This window comes from Chrysemys picta, chromosome 10, assembly GCF_011386835.1.
Source record: "Chrysemys picta bellii isolate R12L10 chromosome 10, ASM1138683v2, whole genome shotgun sequence".
Lineage (NCBI taxonomy): Eukaryota > Metazoa > Chordata > Testudines > Emydidae > Chrysemys > Chrysemys picta.
The window spans coordinates 35,492,452-35,516,089 of NC_088800.1; the positions used below are offsets into that span (position 1 = coordinate 35,492,452).

The window sequence follows — 23,638 nt, forward strand, 5'->3', positions numbered from 1 at the left end:
AAGGAGAAAACTCAAAAGAGGTTCCTCCTGGCGCTCACGTACGTGACCCCTAATACTCTCTCAGTCCTCAAAGAGAGACCTCGAGAAGGAGACTTGCTGAAGGAAAGCTACAGGGGACTCAGAGGTTTCCCTGGTCCTGAGCCCCTGTCCTGCCTGGCTGATGTCAGCATCTCTCTGTGAGGTCACCACCTTTGACCAATAGGCGGAGGTCCTGCAAAAGGCCTTTGTGATGTCACTGTCACACCCACCCATCCCCTGCAGTGCTAATGTCCTGCCACAGGCCAGACCCTTTGGAGGTTTGAGCTACTCTCTGTGGATCACCCCACTCAATGAGTGTTCATTCTAGGAAGCAAGCCGGCTAGACAGTAAAACAGCAGAGGCTGCTCCCAATGCTACACTCGGTTTCTCAGAAATGAGTAGAATTTATGGGCAGAAGAGACAGTTAGAGCACCTAATCTGATCCCCTACATATCACAGGCCTTTCTGCACCATATGGGGCAGGCAGAGCTCTGCCTGGGCGCAGGGGGAATGGGATGGGGGTAGATCAAGGAAAGAGGGGAGGGGAATGGGTGTGAGGGAAAGAGCTCCTGTCCCAGATGAAGGAATTTGGGGGCAGAGGAAAGGACCCTGCTCCACAGAGAGGGGAGAGGGTTTCTGTGAGTGCCAGGGGGCTCCATTTCCCCTTCCACTAGCTCCCCATTTACAGAGAGCCAGAGCAGTACCTGCAGCAGAGAGCGGGAGTTGCTGGTGTCCTGGGAGGCACAGGCCCTGCAGCTCCTCGGGCACCTGGCGCAAGTGCCGCATGATACGGAGCTGGCGCATCACATTGGCCGTGACGTCCTCCTGCTGCAAGGGAATGAGAACCTGTCTGAGACTCAGACGCCTCCGAGGAATCAGGGGGGATTAACGGCCCCTGGAACCAGCAGCATTTCCACCCAGCCTCTGCCCACCTCTGAGGGATGGATTTCCCCTCCTGACCCCCAGGATGGAGTCTTGTTGTCCTTCCTAGTGACCTCCAGTGGCAACCCCCTTCCTTGTACGGGGAGCTCCTGCCACTTCCCCCTCAGTGCCCCTGACAGCTGTTCCACCTCCAATCCACAGCTCAAGTTCTCAGACCCCTCTCCTCCAGCCCCATGCAGGTTGGGTAGGGAGGGGACTGTAGCGGGGGGGGGGGGCAGGAGGGATTCTGGCAGCAGTGAAGTGGGATGTGGGGAGGTTGAGACCTTTCCCCAAGTCACCCCAGCCAGTAATGCTGAAGCCGCAGGATGGCAGCCCTGGTGAATGGGACGGATCGGCAGCCCCTGCTGACTAGGGTTACCATACGTCCGTTTTTTCCCGGACATGTCCTGCTTTTCGGCAATCAAACCCCCGTCCGGGGGGAATTGCCGAAAAGCCAAACATGTCCGGGAAAATGCTGGCCGGGTACTTCCTCTCCCGCGGCTGCTCTGCTCCGCTCCTCCCCTCTCAGACTTTAAGAGCCGAGCTGCCCGAGCCAGCGCTACTTGCTTCGGGCAGCACCCTCCCTTCCTCCAGACCCCGAGCCGCCGGCCAGGCACTTCCCTTCCCGGGCTCCAGCTGAGCTGCTCCGCTCCTCCCCTCTCAGACTTTAAGAGCCGAGCTGCATGAGCCAGCGCTACCAGGTGGGCGCTTCCCCTCCCGTGCTCCAGCTGCGCTGGGGAAGTGCCGGCCGGGGGCGCAGGGTCTGGGGGCTGCACGGCAAACCGTGAAGCCGGTAGCGCTGTGGCAGCCCTCTCCCCATGGCTGGGAGTGGGAGGGAGGAGGGGGCGGAGTTAGGGCGGGGAAGGAGCGGAGTTGGGGCGGGGCTAGGGGTGGGAAAATGGGCGGGGCCAGGGCCCGTGGAGGGTCCTCTTTTTTTATTTATTAGACATGGTAACCCTACTGCTGACTGAATCCTCCTGTTCTCTCCAGAACGGGTCCAGCCTTGCCAGCAGCAGGGCAAGCGTCCCCTGCCCATGTGCCTCAGCCCTGCCTGGTCAGACGCCATCACCCGTCAGTCCTTGGCCTCCCAGGCTGCCAGTGATGGGAGCAACTCTGGGTGGTGGCTCGGGTGACACAGACACCAGACCACTAGGAATTGGGTGCGGCCCTGTGGGACAGGAGAGTCTCGCAGAGGGCACTTGGGGGACTCTCCTGCCCTTCCCAAGAGCGATAGCACCCTGTCCTAAGAACATAAGTCTGGGATGAGGCAAAGCTTGTCATTAATTAGCCTGGCTAAAGAGCTGGCTGGAGCTGCTCCGGGGACAAGCTGGCTCGCTCCTGCTCATGGAGGTGAATTCATCTCCCTTCCCAGGAGCACCTGCTCTCCCTTTCATTCCCCACCAGGCTTCTTGTGCCAGGCCAGCGAATGGCCACAGGATGGGAATGAGGCCTGGGCCGCGCCCCAATCTCCTGAGTCTAATGCAGCTGCTCACCTTGTTCCCCATCAGCTGCTGGGTTTCCCCCAGGAGGGAGTAGGTGACAGGGAGAGAGACACACACACACACATTTGTCCTTCTGGTTGCAGGGCTTGTGTCCTTCCAATCCCATTGGTGGCTGCACAGTGGGCAGAGTCCTCGCTGCGTGCCCGGCCCAACAGAATTGCAGGGCGTGATGTGGAACACAGAAAGAGATAGAGAGACTCATCCTCCAGCCGGGGTCAATCTGAGAGAAATTGGCTGGGGTCCCAGTCTCACTCTTCTAGCGGGTGCCATTTCCCAGCTGGGTTCCTTACTCCTCTGGTGCAGCAGCAGCTGGTAGAGCCGGTAAACCCCCTCCCTGGCCTGCCGGCTGATGTCCTTGGCTGGGTCACTGACGGACAGAGCTAGCTGTGCCATGTGGTGACCCATCCTGGGGAATTCCGCTGAGTTCTAATGGACGGGAGAGGGAGAGGGGACTCCATCAGCATTTTCCTGTCAGCTCCCAGTCCCCCCCGGGCCAGGACTCTCCTTCCCCTCAGCCCCTCTGCAGGGCCCTCCATGAGGACTTGCTTCCCCAGCTGCTCCAGGATGACAGGGAGGCATGAACCTGGAGCACAGTCCCCTTAAAAGCCCAGAGTCACCACTTAACTAGGACAAGAAGAACTTGACTCAAGCCAGGCTCACTCTCTGCTCTGACTCTGCCTCCCCAAGAGGAACACTCCTAACCCACAGCCCCTGCAGCAGCAGATCCTACAGCCCGTCGGAGCCAGATCACCTACGCCTGGAGTCAGGAAGCTGGGGTCAGAGGTCACTTACGTCAAACTCAGGGAGGGTGATGGTGAATCTGAGCAGGGCAGTGCTGCTCTTAACGGCCCTGGCTCTCTCTCGCGGCACCGTGGACACGATCTAGTAGTTAATGTGCTGTGGGGAAAGGAGGCATTGCACTGACTGCCCTGACCAAGGATGCCCACTTGGGGCCCGGCTAGGAGGACAGACTGGAAAATGGATCTAAGAGTGAAGGTAAAATTGTCCCCACCTCTCTCATCGGGCTCACCTCCAAGATGTACTGGAGCCTGTCGGTGTCTGGGGACTCTGCCAGCAGGTTCCCCAGCATGGCATCCAGGAGGTCTGGCAAGACCCTAGGCAGATCCTGAAAGCAAGGGAGAGCCATGGGTCAGAGTTAGGGAAAGTGAGGCTACACCTGCCACAGGATGGGAAGTGGGGTCTCTGGGAAACACTGGTGAGACCCCCAAACACATATCCTGGCCTCTCTCATTCACATCCCACTGCAGGCAATTAGCAAGGACTCATGGCAGGATGACAGCTGGCTCTTCAATCCATGACTTTAGCATGATCTACCTGCACTTGGGTGGTGTCCTTCTCCATGCCCAGGGTGAAGACGGCGTGCAGGGCAGCTCGGAGGAGGTGGGTCTCCAGCTCTGGCTCCACGGCAGGTGTCATAGTGCTGGCAAGAGAGAGGAGCCGGTATTAGACTGTGCAGTGCGGGGATGGGACTGGCACCAACACGCAGGTGAAACTGCAGGGAAATAGGCACAGGCTGGCGAGAATGGAAACTGAGGCACCGAGCCAGGGAATGACAAGGCCAAGGTTTCTCAGACAGACAGTGGCAGGGCAGGAATAGCCCCTGTTCCCTGGACCCTGCTGCCCCTCCTGTATCTGATCCTGGGAGTGAGCCTCTCCCCAAAGCCGTTGCAATGTTACTGGAGTGAAAAGAACAGCCCAGCCAGGAGAGAGTGACCCTTCCCCGCACCTCTGCCAGAGGAGCCACCCTTGGGCGGTGACCTGGGAGTGGGAGGGGCAGTGACTCCCAGCCCTGCGCCTGAGTTTCCTATTGACCTGTGGGACTTTGGGTAAGTTGCTCCCCGCTCTAGGCTCTGTCCCCAGCAGTCAAATGGGGATTTCATACTTTCCCACTATTGGAAAGTGCTGGGAGAATCCCCCAGCAAAAGCTGCTCTGACAGTGCTAAGCAGCATCTGACCATTAGAGGTCGGAGCGCACTGCCCAGGAGAAGGAGTGTTTGGTTCTGGGCTGTTGGAGTACGGGCTTGCAACCATCTGTGCACACATATTATACTAATTGCATCTAGACCACATCTCCCTAGTTTGTTTGTGAGAATGTCCTTATTAACACCAAGATGGATCACATCTACTGTTTACTTCACTAGGCCCGTAACCCTGCCAAAGAAGGAGCTAGGATTGGTTTGGAATGATTTGTTCTTGACAAGTCCATGCTCACTAGTCCTAAGAACCAAATTGTCCTGTAGGTGCTGACAAACTGATTGTTTAATAAGGGGTTCCAGTATCTTTCCAGGTATGTTAATGGATGGGAAGACGTTCTTTTTCAGGGATCTCTGACGAGAACTGGGGCACAGCACTTAGTTTGTTGAGGCCATAAAATGGAGACAGGCACCTCTTCTCTTCTCCCAGCACCCCAGATACCTAAAAGGGTGGGACTCACATCCCTCAATGGGCTTAAAAAAGACAATGGTTACAATGTGGCCCCAACCATTTCTGGTTTCTGCAGACTAGATGTTTTAGCAAAGTTTAGAATTCCTTGGTGCTCAACACCGTGAAACTCCCCTTTCTCCTTCACAAAGGGCTTTAACGCCCCTTATCTCACCCAGGCTCTCGACTGCCCAAAGTTGGAGAATTGTCCCTGTTCCCACTGCAGAGCACCCCCCACGACACACACACAGAGTCCTCCTGGTGGTGGGAGGGGAACAGAGGAAAGGACAGAAGACTTAAGAGATGAAGAGAAAGGAGGAAGGGATGGAGGAAAAGGTAAAACAAAAAGAACAAACCCTAATGTCCCCAGTGATTCTAAGGGACAAAATCCCAGGTGAGGAATAAAATTCGACCACCTTAAGCTAGTGTTTTCCATGCCTAGAATTCAGCTGGCGCCAGATGCATCAGACTGAACAGGTTCCAAACCTCTCGGAGGCTCTTACCTTCTAAACAGGGACGTCTGTTTTCTAGTAAAATCAGGAAAAAGAAAAGAGAAAACTCAAAAGAGGTTCCTCCTGGCGCTCATGTACATGAACCTAAATACTCTCTCAGTCCTCAAAGAGAGACCTCGAGAAGGAGACTTGCTGAAGCAAAGCTACAGGGGACTCTGAGGTTTCCCTGGCCCTGCGCCCCTGTCCTGCCTGGCTGATGTCAGCATCTCTCTGTGAGATCACCACCTCCCCAGCACCTTTGACCAATAGGCTGAGGTCCTGCAAAAGGCCTTTGTGATGTCACTGCCATACCCACTCCTCCCCTGCAGTGTTAATGTCCTGCCACAGGGCAGACACTTTGGAGGTTTGAGCTACACAAAGAGGAGATACTTAGATCTCAAAAATTAGATAAGATGTTTCAGTCTGAGCTAAGTAGGTGCTGCTTTTAACAATTGCAACATAATAAAATACAAATAAAATAGACTATTTCAGCCATTCTATTATGTCCTAATCTGATCTGAGTAAACAGGATAGGACACCTCATCTTATGCACTGCTCCTAGTGACACTCTCCAATAGATCCCCATTCTCCACCTGCCGGGAGGTAAATAGGGCGGATTGTTATCCCTACTTGAAAGAGGGAGAAGCTGAGGCTGAGAAAGGAGAATTGACTTGTCTTAGGTCACACAGCCAGTCCGTGGCAGAGTTGGGAATAGGACCCAAGAGCCCTGATTTTCAAACTAACCATCGGATCTTGAATTTCAGACATTGAATGACCTGAATAAAGTGCTCTCAAGTGAGTTCCAGACCAGCAAGAGTTCATAGTAATTATTCAGCAAGTATTTTAGGAGAACTGGAATGTTAGAGAAAATAATGAACTGCAGAGACGCAGCAAAATTTGTCGAACATATGACTGGTTATGACTATTTACTTGGTCTTAAAAGAAAACAACAGGGACCTGAGTCTCCTCCCTGTCAATAACCCCCTGCTCAGCCAATCAGGGTAGAGACCGAGGGGCGGGAGGATGAGGGTTCTCACCAGAGAGCCCAAAGGATGGCCCAGGTCACCGCTGGGGATCACTGTCTGAGCACTATTTCAGCCCCACATTTTTCGGTGGACCTCCCACAATGGGAGTTGTAGAGCAACCCCCATGACACACACACACCCCTCCTGGTGGTGGGAGGGGAACAGGGAAAGGACAAAAGAAGTAAGAGATGAAAAGAAAGGAGGGAGGGATAGAGGAAAAGGTAAAAGAAAAAGGACAAACCTTAATGTCCCCAGAGATTCTAAGGGACAAAATCCCAGGTGGGGAATAAAATTTGGCCACCTTAAGCTAGTGTTTTCCATGCCTAAAATTCAGCTGGAGCCAGATGCAGCAGACTGAACAGGTTCCAAACCTCTCGGAGGCTCTTACCTTCTAAACAGGGACGTCAGATTTCTAATGAAATCAGGAAAAAGAAAGGAGAAAACTCAAAAGAGGTTCCTCCTGGTGCTCACATACACGAACCCAAATACTCTCTCAGACCTCAAAGAGAGATCTCGAGAGGAGACTTGCTGAAGGAAAGCCACAGGGGTCTCTGAGGTTTCCTTGGCCCTGCGCCCCTGTCCTGCCTGGCTGATGTCAGCATCCCTCTGTGAGGTCACCACCTCCCCTGCACCTTTGGCCAATAGGCCGAGGTCCTGCAAAAGGCCTTTGTGATGTCACTGCCACACCCACCCCTCCCCTGCAGTGTTAATGTCCTGCCACAGGGCAGACACTTTGGAGGTTTGAGCTACTCTCTGGGGATCACCCCGCTCAATGAGTGTTCATTCTAGACAGTAAAACATCACAAGCTGCTCCCAATGCTACACTCGGTTTCTCAGAAATGAGTAGACTTTATGGCCAGAAGAGACAGTTAGAGCATCTAATCTGACCCCCTGCATATCACAGGCCTCCTGTCTATCACAATAGCTACTTTTGGGGCAAACACATTCCGGAAAGGCATCTAGTCTTTATTAATGACATCAAGAGATGGAGAATCCACCACTTTCCTTGGTAGCTTCTTCCTGTGTTCAATCATCCTCGCTGTTGAATATTTGTGCCTTATTTGTCATAGGAATTTGTCTCTTTTCACCTTCCAGCCATTGGGTCTTGTTCTGCCTTTCTCTGCTAGACTAGAGAGCCCTTTAATCCCCAGTATTTTCTCTCCATTAAGGCACATCAACACTTCAATGAAGTCCCCTTCAATCTTCTTTTGATAAGCTAAACAGGTTGAGCTCTTTCAATAGCTCACTAGAAGGCATTTTTCTCCAGCCCTCAGAACATTTGGTGGCTCTTTGCTGCCCCAGCTCCAATTTCTAGGACCATCTTTTTCAAAGGAGGACACCAACACTGGAGGCAGTATTCCAATAGCAGTCTCACTGCTGCTGTGTCACCTCCCTATCCTACTCACGGCTCTGCTCCTTCGTCTAATGATGGCTTTAGCCCTGTTCACCACAGCATCACACTGGGAGCTCATGTTGAGTGGCTTCTCCACTCTGGCCCCTAAATCCTTTTCAGAGTCACTGCTTTCCTGGATACACGTCCCCATTCTGGAGGTGTGGCCGGCGTGCCTTGTTGCCACGCATAGGACCTTGCATTGGGCTCTGCTCAAACTTGTTTTCTTTGAATGGGTCCAGCTGGCCGAATGAGCCAGATCGCTCTGTATCACTGCCCTCTCCCCATCAGGAATTACCACTCTGCCTGTATTTTGTCACCCCCCAATCTTATCCGCAGTGATTGTATGTTTTCTCCCAATTCATTGATAACAATTATTTTAAAAAATTAGTCCTTGAGAGCTTCTTCAGACCCTTAGTACCCAGGACCTGCTCCCCACATCACAGTGAGAAATGCTGTCCAGCCCTGCTGGTACATAGGGGATAAGCACAGAACAAACGTACCTTTAGGAGCTGTGTTGTCCATAGGCTCTGAACAACATGTGGGGGTCAGCAGATTACAAACGCACGACAGACCTGTAGTGTAGACAGGTCCCAACTGTGTCTCGGTTTCCCACCCTGTAAAATGGGGAGAACAAACAAAACCTTGATTAGCTCCATTTGATAGCTGGGGAAACCGAGGCACCCAGCGGTGCAGAGACTCGCTCATGGTCCCAAAGCCAGGAATAGAAAACAGTAGATCTGATAGCCAGGCCTGGGACCTAACCCTGGTTTTCCTGGCCTTGCTGCTCTAAGTTTAGTCACAGCCTCCATGTCTTTTCCCCCGTGTCCCTTAACCCCACGTCACTGCAGAAGAGAGATTTTCTGGTAGCCAGCTGGCTCTCCTGCATGTGGATGTCGTTCCAAAAGACATGCTCTGGCTCAGTCCCATGCTATGGTTGGCTGAAGGAACCACTTGGTCACATTCTAGGCCCTGAGTTATAGAGGAGGGGCGACTAGATGCACATAATGGTCCTTTCTGACCTGAACCTCTATCAATCGCTACATTTTCTGCTGCTAGGAAGAGAACTCTGGACCTATTTTCTCTCATTCACTTTCAGTCGGAATAATTTCAATCCAGGCCAAAGGATTTCCTCTTCCATTGTGTCTTCAGCACCTTTGCGAGCAACCAGTTACTGTTACCCACAGGTTTCCAGTTTCAACCTGTCCCAGGGTGAGATGGCCAGGAAAGGGGTTGGAGCTCAACTGCACCTGGCCCAGGTGATGCAGCTCCCTAGGGTGAAGGGAATAAGTGTGGGGGTCACGTGACAAGACGCAGCCTGTGATTAGGACCCAGGCCTGCTGAGAGATAGAAGGGCAGCCTGTGCTCAGCCAGGAGAGAGACCCCAAGGGAAGCAGGCATGGGAGGGGCTTGGAGAGTCCTTTAAAGGTCAGGGACAAGCTGGGAAGGGGCCAGGTTGAGCACTAAGGACCAGGCCCTAGGAGGGAAAGACAGGGCAGTTTAGGAGATGGGGCAGATAGTCCAGTTGGTTTCGGCTCCCAGGACCAGACACCCAGAGGTGAAGGTGATTGTCGGGGCTTCTGTCCTTCTTCCCCAGTGTAGATTTGATAGTGGAGAAGACTGATGCTGTAAGGGGGAAGTGAGTTACCCCAAGGTCACCCAGTGAGTTTATATCACGAATGCATACTCGGAAGGATCCAATAGAAACATGGATTTTCCAGTCTCTTCTTTCTAGGAGTCCCCAGGGCTAAGGTAAAACCCCTGCTGCCCCTCCCCATTCTGCTCACCTCCAAGATGTGCTGGAGTTTGTCTGTGCTGGGGGGTGCTGTCAGCAGGATCGAGAGCTCGTCATCCATGTTCTCGGCGCAGGCCTTGCTCAGAGCCTGCCAGCGGAGGGAGACCAGGGGTCAGGAGCCTGCATTAGCACCCGTGTGCCATTGATCAGGAGCTGGCTGAGGTAAGTGCCGCCTGGCTGGAGCTCGCACCCAGAAACCCTGCCCCAGGTTGGAACCCCCTCCCACACCCAAATTCCCTCCCAGACCTCACACCCGGCACCCCAACCCCCTGCCCCAGGTCGGAATCCCCTCCTGTACCCTAATCCCTCCCAGACCCCACACCCCCACCCGTAGGGTTACCATACGTCCGGATTTTCCCGGACATGTCCGGCTTTTGGGGGCTAAAATCCCCGTCCGGGGGGAAATCCCCAAAAGCCGGGCATGTCCGGGAAAATCGGGAGGTCAGCCGGCCCGCGGGGAGCCGGGTCGGCCGGGCCGGCGGGGAGCCGGGTCGGCCGGGCCGGCGGGGAGCCGGGTCGGCCGGGCCCGCGGGGAGCCTGGCCGGCGGGGAGCCGGGTCAGCCGGGCCCGTGGGGAGCCGGGTCAGCCGGGCCCGCGGGGAGCCGGTCAGCTGGGCCGGCGGGGAGCCGGGCCCGCGGGGGGCCGGGAGCCGGGGGGGTGCGCCAGGCCGCCGGGGGCCGGCAGTGCTGGGCCGGCCGGGGGTGGTCGGCCGGGGCCGGCACCCCAGGGCCCGAGCTGACCCAGGCTGGAAACGCCGGGGGGCCAGCCTGGGCCGCGCCTCCTCCCCCCACACCCCCCTTACCTGCTTCAGGCTTCCCGCGAATCAAATATTCGCGGGAAGCAGGGGAGGGGGCGGAGACTTTGGGGAGGGGGCGGGGTTGGGCGGGGCTGGGGGCGGGGCCGTGGAGTGTCCTCCATTTGGAGGCACAAAATATGGTAACCCTAAGTAACTATCTTGAGTAGTTTTGTATCATCTGCAAGTTTTGTCACCTCACTGTTTACCCCTTTTTCCAGGGAATTTATGAATATGTTGACCAGGACTGTGCCCAGGTCAGACCCCTGGGGGACACGGCTATTTCTCTCTCCAGTCTGGTTACTGAAGAAGAGTTGAGGAACCTGCAGTGCTGTGGCGCCAGGCCGGGCAGATTCAAGGCCTCCCCAGGGCTGGCGCGTTCTCAGCGACAAGGGGGTTTAGTGAGGCAGTTCCGGAGCTGTTGAAATGACGGACACATTGAAGGGGCAGGAGCCCAGCCCTTGCCGGTGTGACCGCGCGCTCCCTGCTCCAGCTCGGAGGCGCCTGGCCAGGGGAGCGAGAGGCCCGGACTAGGAGCGGAGCGATCCTTCACCAGACCCTCTCTCCCCAGGCAGAGCGGTCTGCCCCGCCCGCTCAGCCGCCCGCCTCGCCCCCGGCAGCGCCTCGCTGAGCCGGGACTCGGGAGTGCCCCGGCCAATGGGCCAGGCCATGCTAGCGCGCGTGCGCGGCGGCCATTTTGGCAGGCGGTGAGGGGTTGAGTCAGTGGCCGGTGGCAGCACACTCTCTTCCCGGTGGACGGGCCCCTCAGTGCACCTAGCGCGGCGGTGAGTGCGGGGCGGCCGCCCGAGGGGTGGGGCAGGGCTGGGCCCGAGGAGAGTAGCAACCCCCGGTGTGAACTGGGAGGCGGTGGGGCCTTCCCGTGCTGCGGGGGGAGGGGGATGACTCTGCAGTGCAGCCGCCTGCGAACTGGGCTCAAGCCGGCCTCCTTGGGCCGGGGGAACCCCATCGCCTCTCTCACGGGACTGTGGCTGTCCCCAGCCCCTCTCGGTAGGTCGGGGCGTAAGGGGGCTGGGTAGGGCCTGCCTCTCTTCCCCCCACCACCCGCCTTCTCAGTGGGCCGGGAGACTTAGCTCCCAAGTTCCTCTCGTGCAGGGGATGGTGCCTTGTCTGTCCCAAGATTTCTCTCTTTGGGAATATGGACTTTGCAGGAGAATGAGGGGGAGAAACCTGCCCCCGCCTCAACACTTGTACAGGCACTGATCAGCTTCATTACAACGATTTCTACTTTGACATAATGCATGAAAAGGGATCTTTTTTTATCGGGTTTACTTACCACCTGTCGAGGTGATTCCCACGACCCCCTTTTAATTATCTTATCACTGAGATTCATGTACATTAAAAACTTAACTACAACATTTAAAAAGACCCTTCTATTAGAATAATAAAGAAATGGCTGTTCTGTTATTGAGCGCTAATTACTGTAATTAGTACTTTCGTACATCATTTTTCAATGTCTGAGTGATAAATATATGTAGTTATGTTCTACAAACCTATTCTTTGTATTGACTTTTTTTTTTTTACAGTGTAACAACATACAAGCAAAATGGTGAGTTACTATGCATGAAATAGAGACCTTTTTGTGCCTGAGTTCAGCAGTATCATTAAGCTCTCTGCAGCTAAATGACTTTAAATAACAGAGGCCCCAGTCTTGAAAAAACTTATACACATGCCTAACTTTAACCACCTTAAATTTGGGATTTCTTACCTAAATTAAGCATGTGCAGAAGTGTTTACAGCATTAGTTGTAAAGCTTTGTGAGGAAGACCATGATTGGGATAGGGATAAAGGAAAAAGCACTGACGTAAATGCAAATTGAGCACTCTGTCCCTTGACTAGTAAAAAAAGGTAACTAATACAATAATGGCAACAAAACTACCTGTAATGCTATACGTCTCACCGATATTAAACTGAAATCACTATGTTACTGCTGAACATGATTGACAGTATTACTGAATAAAGTTTCTTCTGTTTAAAGGGAAAAAAAATAACAAGAGTTGTTCTGTTATGTTTTTGTTACAGTCTCGAAGATATGATTCCAGAACTACTATATTTTCTCCAGAAGGTATTGTTCTGTAAATGGGAACCAGATAACCAATCAACTTCTCTCCTTATGCCTCCCAAAAATTTTAAATAGCAACTGAAATATGTAGAAGTTTTGAGTGTTGACAATTTGCCTGAGTTCATTTGTGACACAGAAATCAGATCTTCTCATTAAGAGGAACACCCAAAACTATAAGGGAGTTCATGGCCATAGTGGAGATATGCTTTTAATTTTAATGCAAATTGAGATAATTTTAAGAATAAAATATAAAAGTTCCTCTATCTAATTGAGATCTGCTTCTTTACATTTCTTTTTGAAGGCTCTCCAGCTTAATTTATATATGGTTCTTGCCGGTTCCATTGGCAGTGAATTACGTGTTCGTGCCCAGAGGGGCTGACTGCCACCACCCTTTTGGTAGTAAGTTTGGGTGTGTTTTTTCAGTCCAGCTTTGGGCAAAATTCAGTGAGATTTTGCAGTAAAATTTGTCAGCCAAGAGGGTTCCTTGTGCCAGCCTCGATACACCCCCAGTTTCCAGAAAGACAACCGCATTCATCCTTATAACTCCGGAAACAATGCACAAAAGTAAGAAATGCAAAACCATAAGAATTTTCATGTAGGAACAGACCCAAAGGTTTATCTACTCAGTATCCTGTTTCCTTTTGTCAACAGTGTTTAATGCTGAATGCATCAGAGGAAGGTATTAACCTTCCAAAATTCAAACCATTGTTCAGTACTATCCTAGGCAGTGGAATGACACACAGAAAACATTTCCCAGCTATTGGCTAAGCCCTGACACATGAGTATTAATAGTCCATACAATAGTATCCTACCTAGTGTAACATTTGATGCTATTTATTCATAGAATTGTCTACAACTCCTTTTTGAATCTTGAAAAATTCATGGTTTTTTGTCTCTGCTTCTGCTTCAGTTAGTTTTGTAGATCAGGGTTTCTCAATCCTTTTCTTTCTGAGGCTCCCCACATCATAGTATAAAAACTCCAGGGCCCAGTGGGGAGAGGAGGAAGTTCGGGGGTGGGGGGGATTGAGCCAGCTCCCAGCAGAGTCCGGGGAGGGAGTGCCACCTCCACCCCAACTCTCTTCAGCAGGCCACCCGCCTGTCTGGATTGAGGGGGAGGGGGATGAGGAGGGAGGCGCAACCAAAAATTATAACTCAAAAGTGGAGGCTCAGCTCAAAAAGTTTGAAAACCACTCATGGTGCAGGGAGGTGGTAGCTAGGGGCTGTGTGCGGGCAGAGGGGTAGCTCAGGGTGCAGGGAGGAGGGTAGCTAGAGGCTGTATGCCAGGAGGCCTCCCTTGCGGTCTCTGTTCCCTGAGGGCTCTGCCAGCCATGAAACCGGGTCCCCTCGCCCGAGCGGCTCTTACCAGCTGTGTGAGCAAAGGGGGCTGGGAGCTGAGGAGCAGCTTCAACCACCTGCACTAGCAGCAGCAGGAGATGAGGCAACTCCGCAGGTGCCTGCTTCATGGCACCAGCCAGAGCAGCAGCTGTCCTGCACTGCCTAGCTCTGGCTTCCCACCTCTTACCTGGCCGTGGGGAGAGGGGTGGAGCTGCCCCAGGACTGGCCCTGCTCTTGCACTGTAGTTTCAGGGGGGCAACACCCCTGTGTCCTCCCAACTCTGCCCAGGGCAGAGGGCTCAGGGCATCTGCCCCTCTGGAATTCAGCCCTGCTGCTCCAGGCTTCAGCCCTGTCGGGGGTGCTGAGGATTGGGACTTCAACCACGCAGTTCCTGGCTTCAGCCCCGCGGGAGCTGCTGGGGCTTGGGCTCTGGGTTTTATCTGCGTGGCCCCGCGGACCCTCTGAAAGGGTTTGCGGACCCCCCAATTGAGAACTACTGTTGTAGATAACTTGCATTTGAAATTCTCTGTAAGGGCAAGGCTTTTTTCTATCTGAACCTGCCACTGTGCGTGTTCATTGGATTTCTTATTTGATTCTGACCAATTAACTTACCATCAGTGACAGACCTAGGACCTGATCTTGTGATGTGATGACTTCAGTGAGAGTTGGTTAAGTTATGCTTATTATGTTGTGCGAGGTGCTCAACACCTTGTAGGATTGGCCCTCTTCAGAGTTAAATGGTTGAATTTACCAACTTAAACCTCTTTTTCTAGGTCGCTTGTATCAAGTTGAATATGCTATGGAAGCAATTGGACATGCAGGCACTTGCCTGGGAATTTTAGCAAATGATGGTGTGTTGTTAGCAGCAGAACGGCGCAACATCCACAAGCTTCTTGATGAAGTCTTTTTTTCAGAGAAAATATACAAGCTTAATGAGTAAGTTGAGATGTTGGTGAAATATGTTCACTGCTGTTATAATTGCTAATAGGATATTTAATTACCTCTGTCATTCAGACAACTTGAAGAGTTTTGAGTTCTTGAGTGAAATTATTTTATCTGTGTTAACTTTAGCAGCTCTCAAAAATTATGGTTATAGCAAAATCTTTCTTTTCTAGACAGAATAACCCATATGTTAAAGTGAATATGGGAATGTTTTTTGTAATGGGAGCTGGTATTTCCCAATACGGGGTGCTATCACTGCATTAGTATTTATGTGATAACGCTCTGCTCTCTGATTTCCTCATTTCTCCTAATTTTCAGAATTACTCTTGAACAAATTTACCCATTGCTTCTATTGCTGATAGGTTTTCATATTTCAGTGATGTGCACTCTGTTACATACATTACCTTCCACTTCCTGATTTTCTTCATTTGCTCTCTGTTCTGTTTTAAAACTGAACAATTCTGCACATTATTTCTGCAATAATATTGATCCCTGTCTTGTTTATATGTTATCTTTAGTTTTTAGAGGCTGCAAGTCACATTTCAAATCATGCATTTTTGTCTTTCGTATTTTCTGTGAATATGAGTAAAGCATGCATTCATATTCTATGACATAACTGTAGTAGAGATGATCCATTTCTCAATCTTTTTTTCTAATTATTCAGATTTTTACCACCTGTGTTATCAGCAAGAATCACACTGTGGATTGTTTTCCACTCTGCCCAATAAAGGTCTGGATACTCATGTTCACTGGAGTTCTGCTCGGTGCACGTGAGGCATAAGTGACTTTGTCCTCTTTCCCCCCTCCTTTCTGCCTCAATCCTGGGGGCAGCCAGGGGCTTATTCAGCAGGGGGGGAAGAACTGGGTTATTCAGGAATCCTGTTACCTACAATCAAAGGAGTGATTACTTGTGTCTGCTCCTACTTTTTTTCCTTTAAATCCACTACCTGGATTATTTTTCTACTTTTGTATTTGATCCTGTCTGCTCGAGCAGTGGATATTTTATAGCCATCTCAAATTCAGCAGGAGAAACACTAAATTTAAGCTACTTGGCACAGTTAAGGATATGCAATACTCTTTGCTAAAAATAAATACAGCTAAGAAAATTCTCATCTGTTCTCATCTGAATCAGTTGTTTCTCTCAAATTGTTTTCCAGTAACAATTAACCAGTTTGTCAGTTGCGCGCACACTGAATATCCTCTAGAATCTCCATTAATAAGAATTTAAAGCTTTGTTTTAGTTGGTCATTGCACAGTATGTTTGACCCGAATAAAAGGTTGTCAGAATGTTACTGTGCTGTTACGGGAGTGGTTACAACATGTATCTGACATAATGCAGTGGCAGAAGCCTATGGCCTTTTTTGTTTTACAGTATGTGGGTTTCATTGTAGGTATGAAACGGTGTTCTTCCTCTGAAACGTTGCATAATGATATAACTATTGCTCGGGAATGAATAACAACCCAGTGAACGTGTGTATTTATATTTCAGGGATATGGCTTGCAGTGTTGCAGGGATAACTTCAGATGCTAATGTTCTAACAAATGAACTGAGACTTATTGCACAAAGGTATGGTTACAGATATTCTTGTAGCTTTACTTAAGAGCTGTAACATGTGACAATGAGGACTTAAGACTAACCCTGACTTCAAATTTAATCCTCTAACAAGGAATATGCTTCTCTTTTGGTCTCCGTGTATGTATTAAAGTTTAATCAAACAAAAGGAATAAATGTTCTACATTTTTGCCCCTGACTAAATTAAGTTTTGCTTTTACTTTCATGTATGGTTGGCTCATGTGAACTAAAAGGAGTAGCTCTAAAAGAACTTTAACATTTACCAGAACCTAACCAATGGCTTAATGAATACCTGGTACCAGTCAACAAATTGAACTTCTGGATCTGCTTATTTTATAATTCCTATTTACTATTCTGGTCCAATTGTATACATGTTATAAAATCTAATGCCTTGCATGTGAGCCTCCTTTTTGTGGCCTATGTATATGGCGCATATACCCAACTTTAACGCTATTCAGATAACTAAATATACTAGCAGAAGATAAATTTGTTCAGTTTTAGATGATTTGACAAACCAGGCCAAGAAAATGGAAAATAACAATCTGTGAAACTGTGTTTTACATTATCTTGTTATGTATTCCAGACAGCTCCAGTTTATAGCTGAATCTCTAGTCATATAGCGCAATAAAGGAAACAGTATCGTTTCCCCGTTTGTTTACATTGCATAAAATAGATAACCAAAATGGTTGGATTACATCCACTAAGGATTACCCTGTTCCAGTGAAATGCTAATCAATTTATTGTTAATATGTTAGAGGTAGTTAGAGTACTTTACTTCAGAAATGTCCTTTTTTAAAAATGAAACACTTAACTACTGGATAGCTAGGTAAAGACCTAATAAACGTGTGCAGCTTCAAGGTTGTCTGATTCCTTAAATAAGGAATAATATATAATTACAGAAAGTGTTCTCAAATATAAATTTGGTTTCTTATAAAGAAACATTTTATTTGCCGTATCACCTCATGGAGTACAAAGCCATTCATATAATCACCCAGACCTGTGAAAGGGTACACTTTCATTATACCCAAGGATCTGGTCCATTACTTTAATATGTTTTTCTTAATTTATTATTATTATAGCTGTAGACTTATAGTAAATTTACAGACGTTGTGATGGTAATGTCACAAGTAATAGAAGTTGTGTTGAAATGTAAAGTTACAGGCATGTGTACTCTTTAATAAATTGCTAACCTCAGTCCTTTTTGGGTAACTCGTTATTCCATTCTTATAGCCATCCTTGTAAGATTCACGCTGCTTTCATTTTTTAATTTTTACAATACACCTGTCTTGCCAACATGTTTTCTCTCCTAATTTATCCTGCTCCAAAAAGATTGTTCCAGATTCATTGGTCTCTGCTCATGGGCCATCATCAGGTAATATACTGAGCCCACTCACTTTTGTGACAAATGTACAACCTAATCATTATGGAAAAATTCAAAGTGATTTGTTTTTTTATTAAGTCTTGTGAACCAACTTTGGCACACGTCTTCCATTTGAAAGTTTGGTAACAGAGACATCAGTGCCAGGGATCTTGTTCAGAGACTTGTTTTGTATTACCTTCTGCTCATTCTCATCCTTCCACTAGCTAATTTTATTTTTCATTCCCCTGTTGCAAAAAAGTACAGTTTCCATGGAGGTTGCTATCACAGCCACATTGCAAATTGGCTGGTAAGAATTACTAAATAATAGGGAGGCCTAGTACTTTTTGCTGTGGTACCAGCTGTGTGTTTTGGGATTTCCATTCTCATTCTGATAGAACTGTGAATCAAAATAATATCTTAAGCTTTGCTGTGCTGAGCTCTGTACCTGAATTATGGAGCTGAAAAACAAAAAGAGTATTTTGAAAAATATATTATTTTTTATATTTCTTTTGAATATTAGGTATCTATTGCAGTATCAAGAACCAATTCCTTGTGAGCAGTTGGTAACAGCACTATGTGATATCAAGCAAGCTTATACACAGTTTGGAGGTAATAAATGAAACATATTTGAACTTTTAAATGTCTAAAGAATGATTTTATGAAGTTATTTACAATATTTGGTTACTGGCCTATAAAATTGCTAAGCGCAAATGACCCCTGAAAAATTGCTGAAGGAATTTACTTTTGTTTTCAAGTGATGGCATTGAAATGATGATGAATTTATAGATACTAAATTTGCTGGTATACACACAGCCATTAATCACTATTGAAAAGTTGGTGGCTGAGATGTAGGGCTTTTTGAGCACAGGAATGCCCTGAATCCCAACAGGAAGAAATTAGTTTTGTGTATTTTATTTATTTATTTTTTAAATCTAGGACCCATATATTGTACCAATGTAACTATGGACTAGCAGCTGTGGCTAGGGGCATCTGTCTTCAAATACTTCTTAAAATTATTAGTGTGGGTCAGACAACATGGTTCTGTGACTGTAAGAGAACAATGTTATAGCCTAGGGAGTGTTTCCAAATACACAGAACTGTGATGTTTCCACAAACACAAGCAATAAAAGTGTTAAAACACAGAAGACCCTAACTGGCTGATAACCTCCATTATATCTGTAGTGTGACTTGACCATTAATGTACTTTGGTTTCTGGAGCTCTTATGCTAAAAATTTAAGGATGGTCATTGAAGATTTGTTTTAAGATACTAAGGTGGTAAATTCCAGTTTGTTTACATGGAAATAAATTGCTGGTAGTGTAAGAGATTGAAATAAGACTCCAGCAGCATTCTTCCTCACATCTTAGAAGGAAACAATAAAAGGATTTATAGTAGAGCTTATCTAAAATACCAGAAGTACAGAGCAGTCTATTAAATCCTAGCTCAGAGGAAAGGATTTAACATTTTCCTTGACTCTTTTTTTAAAAGCAGCGTTCGGGACCAATCTTGTTACTAAATTTAGATTACTAATACCCTTGTATTTTAACAGGAAAACGTCCTTTTGGTGTTTCATTGCTGTACATTGGCTGGGATAAACATTATGGATTTCAGCTGTATCAGAGTGATCCTAGTGGAAACTATGGAGGATGGAAAGCCACATGCATTGGGAATAATAGTGCTGTAAGATATTTTTTCTTAATAAAACAAAATAAATGAACTTGTCCATGATAAATAGGTTTACAGTTGTACTGTACTAACCACAATTCCATATTCATTATTACTACAAGCAGAAATAGTTGTAAAACATTTCCTACAGGAATGTTAATGCCAGCAGTATTAATGATCTCTGACAGCTGACACCGGAACTTTAAATTGCCTATATGCATTGCTTTGCATTAAATAAATCTCCATTCTTTGTCTGACAGGCAGCTGTGTCAATGTTAAAACAAGACTATAAAGAAGGAGCAATGACCTTGAAATCTGCACTTGCTTTAGCCGTTAAAGTGCTAAACAAAACCATGGATGTTAGTAAACTCTCTGCAGAGAAAGGTAAGCAGTATTGCTCTCCCATATTTAAAGGTGAACCTGCTTTAACTCCTTGCTGCTGAAAAACCCAAACACTTGCTGTAAAAAGATTACAATAAACTGGATGTGTTTCAAACAATTGCTTTTTAGTGTAAAAAAAAAAAAAAGTCAGTGATAATGCAGTTTTAAAAAACAAACTAGTGTATTATATTGCCACACAGGGTAGTTGTAGCTGTGTCAATCCCAGGATATTAGAGAAACAAGGTGGGAGTGGTAGTATCTTTTATTGGACCAACTTCCTTTGGTGAGAGAGACAAGCTTTTGAGCCATACGGAGCACTGTCTTGCCTCTCTCACCAACAGAAATTGGTCCAATAAAAGATATTACCTCTCCCACCTTCTCTCTCTATTATATTGCCACTCAGTTGCAGTGGACAATGGCCAGTTTTGCAGATGCAGGAATTACTAACTCTCAACCTTGAGCCTGCAAACAAGCACGTGCTTAACTTTGTTTATATGGGCAGAGCCATCCCTAGGGTACGGTGAACTACTCCAGGCCCTTTGCTTTGTGGCGGGGGGGCGAGGAAGAGCCCTCCTCCCAGTGCCTCCCCGTTGATCAGCGCTTCCTCCTCCCTCCCAGCGCCTACCAACGATCAGCTGTTTCCCGGTGTCTGAAGGTGCTGCGGGGGGAGAGGAGAGGAGCGAGGGTGCAGTGCGCTCAGGGGAGGGGGCGGAAGTGCGTGGGGAGGGGGCGGGAGGGGAAGAGAGAGGGTGGGGTGGGGCCTTGGGGAAGGGGTAGGGGGAGCACCCTCTCTCCCCCCTTCCCCTCCTCCCCCCGGCAGAAACTTGGTGCCTTGTCCCGGGCCCTGCACGCCCCTAGGGACAGCCCTGTATATGAGAGTAGTCCATTTATATTTTTAATACTCACATGAGTGAGTAACACCTGTACAAAAGTGTTGACAGAATCAAGGCCTTAAGCTGAGATTTTCAAAGGAGACTGTTTTGAGTTTGGTGCCTAACTCCCTCGGGCTCCTTTGACAATCCTAACCATAAAGAACCTTGGCTATTAAGTATTACTGATTTTAGGTAAAAGTAACAATGCAAATATTTTCTGTCTGTTTCAGTTGAAATTGCAACATTGACAAGAGAGAATGGAAAGACAACAATTAGAGTACTAAAGCAAAAAGAGGTGGAACAGTTGATAAAAAAACATGAGGAGGAAGAAGCAAAATCTGAGCGTGAAAAGAAGGAAAAAGAACAAAAAGAAAAAGATAAATAGAACTTGAAATCAAGCATTTTATAGATTATATAGGACCTGCTTCAATGAAAGATTTGGATTTCCACTTCATGAAAGCCTGCAAATCTGATAAAGTGGAAAAGCCAGAAATATTACTTATTGAGCCAGGCCTTCAGTCATCATAAAATTTAATACTTGATTTACCACTTCTTGCATTGAATTACTATTACTTTAATTCTAGAATTCATTTATTTCTTACATCTTTTTGTTTTGTATTACAGAATAAAATGTTAAAAGAATGGTAATGGGTATTTTATTTCATCAGTAATATCTAAATACACTGATTTGAGGGAAGTTAAATATTTTAAATCAGTCTAGAGCCTATACGTAGCTACTTGGTAAATAACAGAGTTATGACACTACTGTGAAAAATAAAGCCTTTCAGAAGTTTAGAACACCTTTACAGAACATTTCCTATTTAAAATTCTAATACTGAATGAAAGTATATTTGTCATATATATATATATTATCTATAATTTTTTGGCATATTAAGTTTTATAATATCAAGGCTGCTCCACTAATATTCCTGTAAGCAGTAAGAGTACTTCTAATTTGTAGTAAATACTGTTAGTTTAATAATATAACCTTCCAGAAAAGTATACACTTTCAAATAAACTAATTGCCAAAGTTTAAATGATGTAAGATATCAAAATAAGCTATTTTCTCACAAGTAAGTAACATTACCCTCCCTAAAGAAGGTATTTGTAAGAAAAAGTAAACTATCTTTAAGATCCATCTTTAAATCAACCACTTCCACAGAACTTAGGCTGTTTGACTGTTTTTTGTATTCCAAGGGCATTAAACAGTTTCATCTTGTTTTCATGCTCTAGCTTGATGCTACTGGCTTTTCTGACATTGTAGGGAAGGATTAAACCGCTCCCAACAGCTGTATCCATTTGCTTTAAAATTTATGAAAATACTTAAAAACAAATCTGAATAAACCTAAATCAATGTGCAGTGCCCCTTTTTAATACTCCTCACTAAGTACTGACAAACTAGACATTTAGATTATTGGGTGAGGTAAAAAAACAAAAAAAACCTAGCCCAAACTTAAAGTTCTACCCATTAAGTATGAAATAAAAATCCATATGGAACAAATATTATACGATGAAGTCCTACAACTTAGAAGAACTAACTTTTCATTCAATGCTAAAGGGATTTCATCTAGGATAACCAGCCAAATAGGTATTGTATAGGTGGTGATGTGCCTTTTTACTGTCCTTTCTGTTCAATAGTCTCAATTCTCTGACACATCCCAGAATATCACAGGTAATTCTAAAAAATAAGACTGATTGTTCCTTAACTGAGGGGGCTTTAACTGATGGATTTCAAGCTGTAATATTGGTCATTGGGCCTTTAGTTTAATATTCAGTATTTCTTACTGTTCCTCTAAAGGAAACCAGGTTCACAGGATTGAAGTTGATCTGAAAAAAGTTGAGTTCAGTTTCATGTGTCATTTGTATAATCTATCCCAGATAGTTTTGACTGGTAAAGTACCTCCTCCAAATGTGGCCAAAAATTGCCCGCAGTCTGAGCAAAAGTAAATTTATATAGCCTGTTGCCTCAAAGGAACATAGAATTCTATCAGATTGTTTCCAAACATCCTGCATTAAAAGTTTAAATGATTTGGGGATCATAACTATGATTTATTTTAAGATGAGGCATTTGTTCTCATATAATGTATAGCATTCTTCCCGTTTATTTTTTAAGACTTATCTAGTTGATACCTGCAGGTCATATTGAATTCTCTCAACTTTTAGTAGCACATTATATATCAAAGTGGACTTCAAAATATTTTAATCCCAAGGCTTTACATTAATTGGATTTATGTGCTGATTTACTACTAACTATAACTCAGTGTAGTTAGAGTGGGAAGAATTTTTGACATTCTGTTTCAGCTTTAACCATAAGAGCAAGTTTGCTGAAAAAATGAAATCCTGACTAAAACTGTTCATTATATAGACTAATACAAAGTATTAAATTCCCTTCATTATATATGGCCATCATAAAAATGAAGCTTAAACTCTTGTACATAATGGAGTTGCTCCTGATGCATTAGTCTAGACTAGTGTAGAAATGCCAAAGTTTTGAGCCTTTTCACTTTTTAAGATCACAGAAACGCACATATTACAGTGATGGGGGCCATATAAGTACCAAGTATCCCAATAGTGATAGTTCCAAAAGTAATGAACTATTTTTGAAGACATTAACATCATCTGAAAAAGATTGGGTATGCACAGTAAGGGTTGGTCTACCCTGGGGGGGGGAGGGTGGAATTGATCCAAGATACGCAACTTCAGCTACGCGAATAGCGTAGCTGAAGTCAAAGTATCTTGGATCGAATTACCTGGGGTCCACATGGCACGGGATCAACAACCGGGCTCCCCTGTCAACTGCGCTACCCCCCGCTCGCTCTGGTGGAGTACCAGAGTCGACGGTGAGCGCGTTCGGGGATCGGTATATCGCGTCTTAACGAGACGCGATATATCGATCCCGGATAAATCGATTGCCACCCGCCGATACGGTGTGTAGTGAAGACGTACCCTAAGTGTTCTCTCTGGCTGCTGGGAATTGAATGCAGCAGTTGGCTTGTGTGCGTGCTCTATAAATGATGTACACACAATTATTGGCTTAGCATACATATAGTTTGG

General features: G+C 46.9%; 1 protein-coding gene and 1 long non-coding RNA gene across 6 annotated transcripts; one reads left to right on the forward strand and one right to left on the reverse strand.

Annotated features, from left to right (window-relative positions):
- Positions 1-1,223: 1,223 nt before the first annotated feature.
- LOC135973957 (uncharacterized) lies at positions 1,224-10,838 on the reverse strand. Of its 5 annotated transcripts, none has more exons than XR_010591078.1 (4): positions 10,701-10,838; positions 9,577-9,672; positions 8,293-8,406; positions 1,233-3,882 (listed from the first exon to the last, which is right to left on the reverse strand). It is a non-coding gene; the product is annotated as an uncharacterized LOC135973957 (long non-coding RNA). The 5 variants fall into 5 exon arrangements; XR_010591080.1 differs by having other exon boundaries at positions 10,587-10,712; XR_010591079.1 differs by having other exon boundaries at positions 1,224-3,882; positions 8,293-9,672; positions 10,587-10,712.
- A 206-nt stretch (positions 10,839-11,044) lies between these two features.
- Positions 11,045-21,226, forward strand: PSMA4 (proteasome 20S subunit alpha 4). The gene is made up of 9 exons (XM_005294498.5): positions 11,045-11,162; positions 11,922-11,944; positions 12,418-12,460; positions 14,566-14,728; positions 16,224-16,301; positions 18,188-18,276; positions 19,216-19,346; positions 19,592-19,715; positions 20,815-21,226. The coding sequence occupies exons 2-9, from the start codon at positions 11,942-11,944 to the stop codon at positions 20,967-20,969; spliced, it is 786 nt and encodes a 261-aa protein (XP_005294555.1). The 5' UTR covers positions 11,045-11,162; positions 11,922-11,941; the 3' UTR covers positions 20,970-21,226.
- Positions 21,227-23,638: the final 2,412 nt, after the last annotated feature.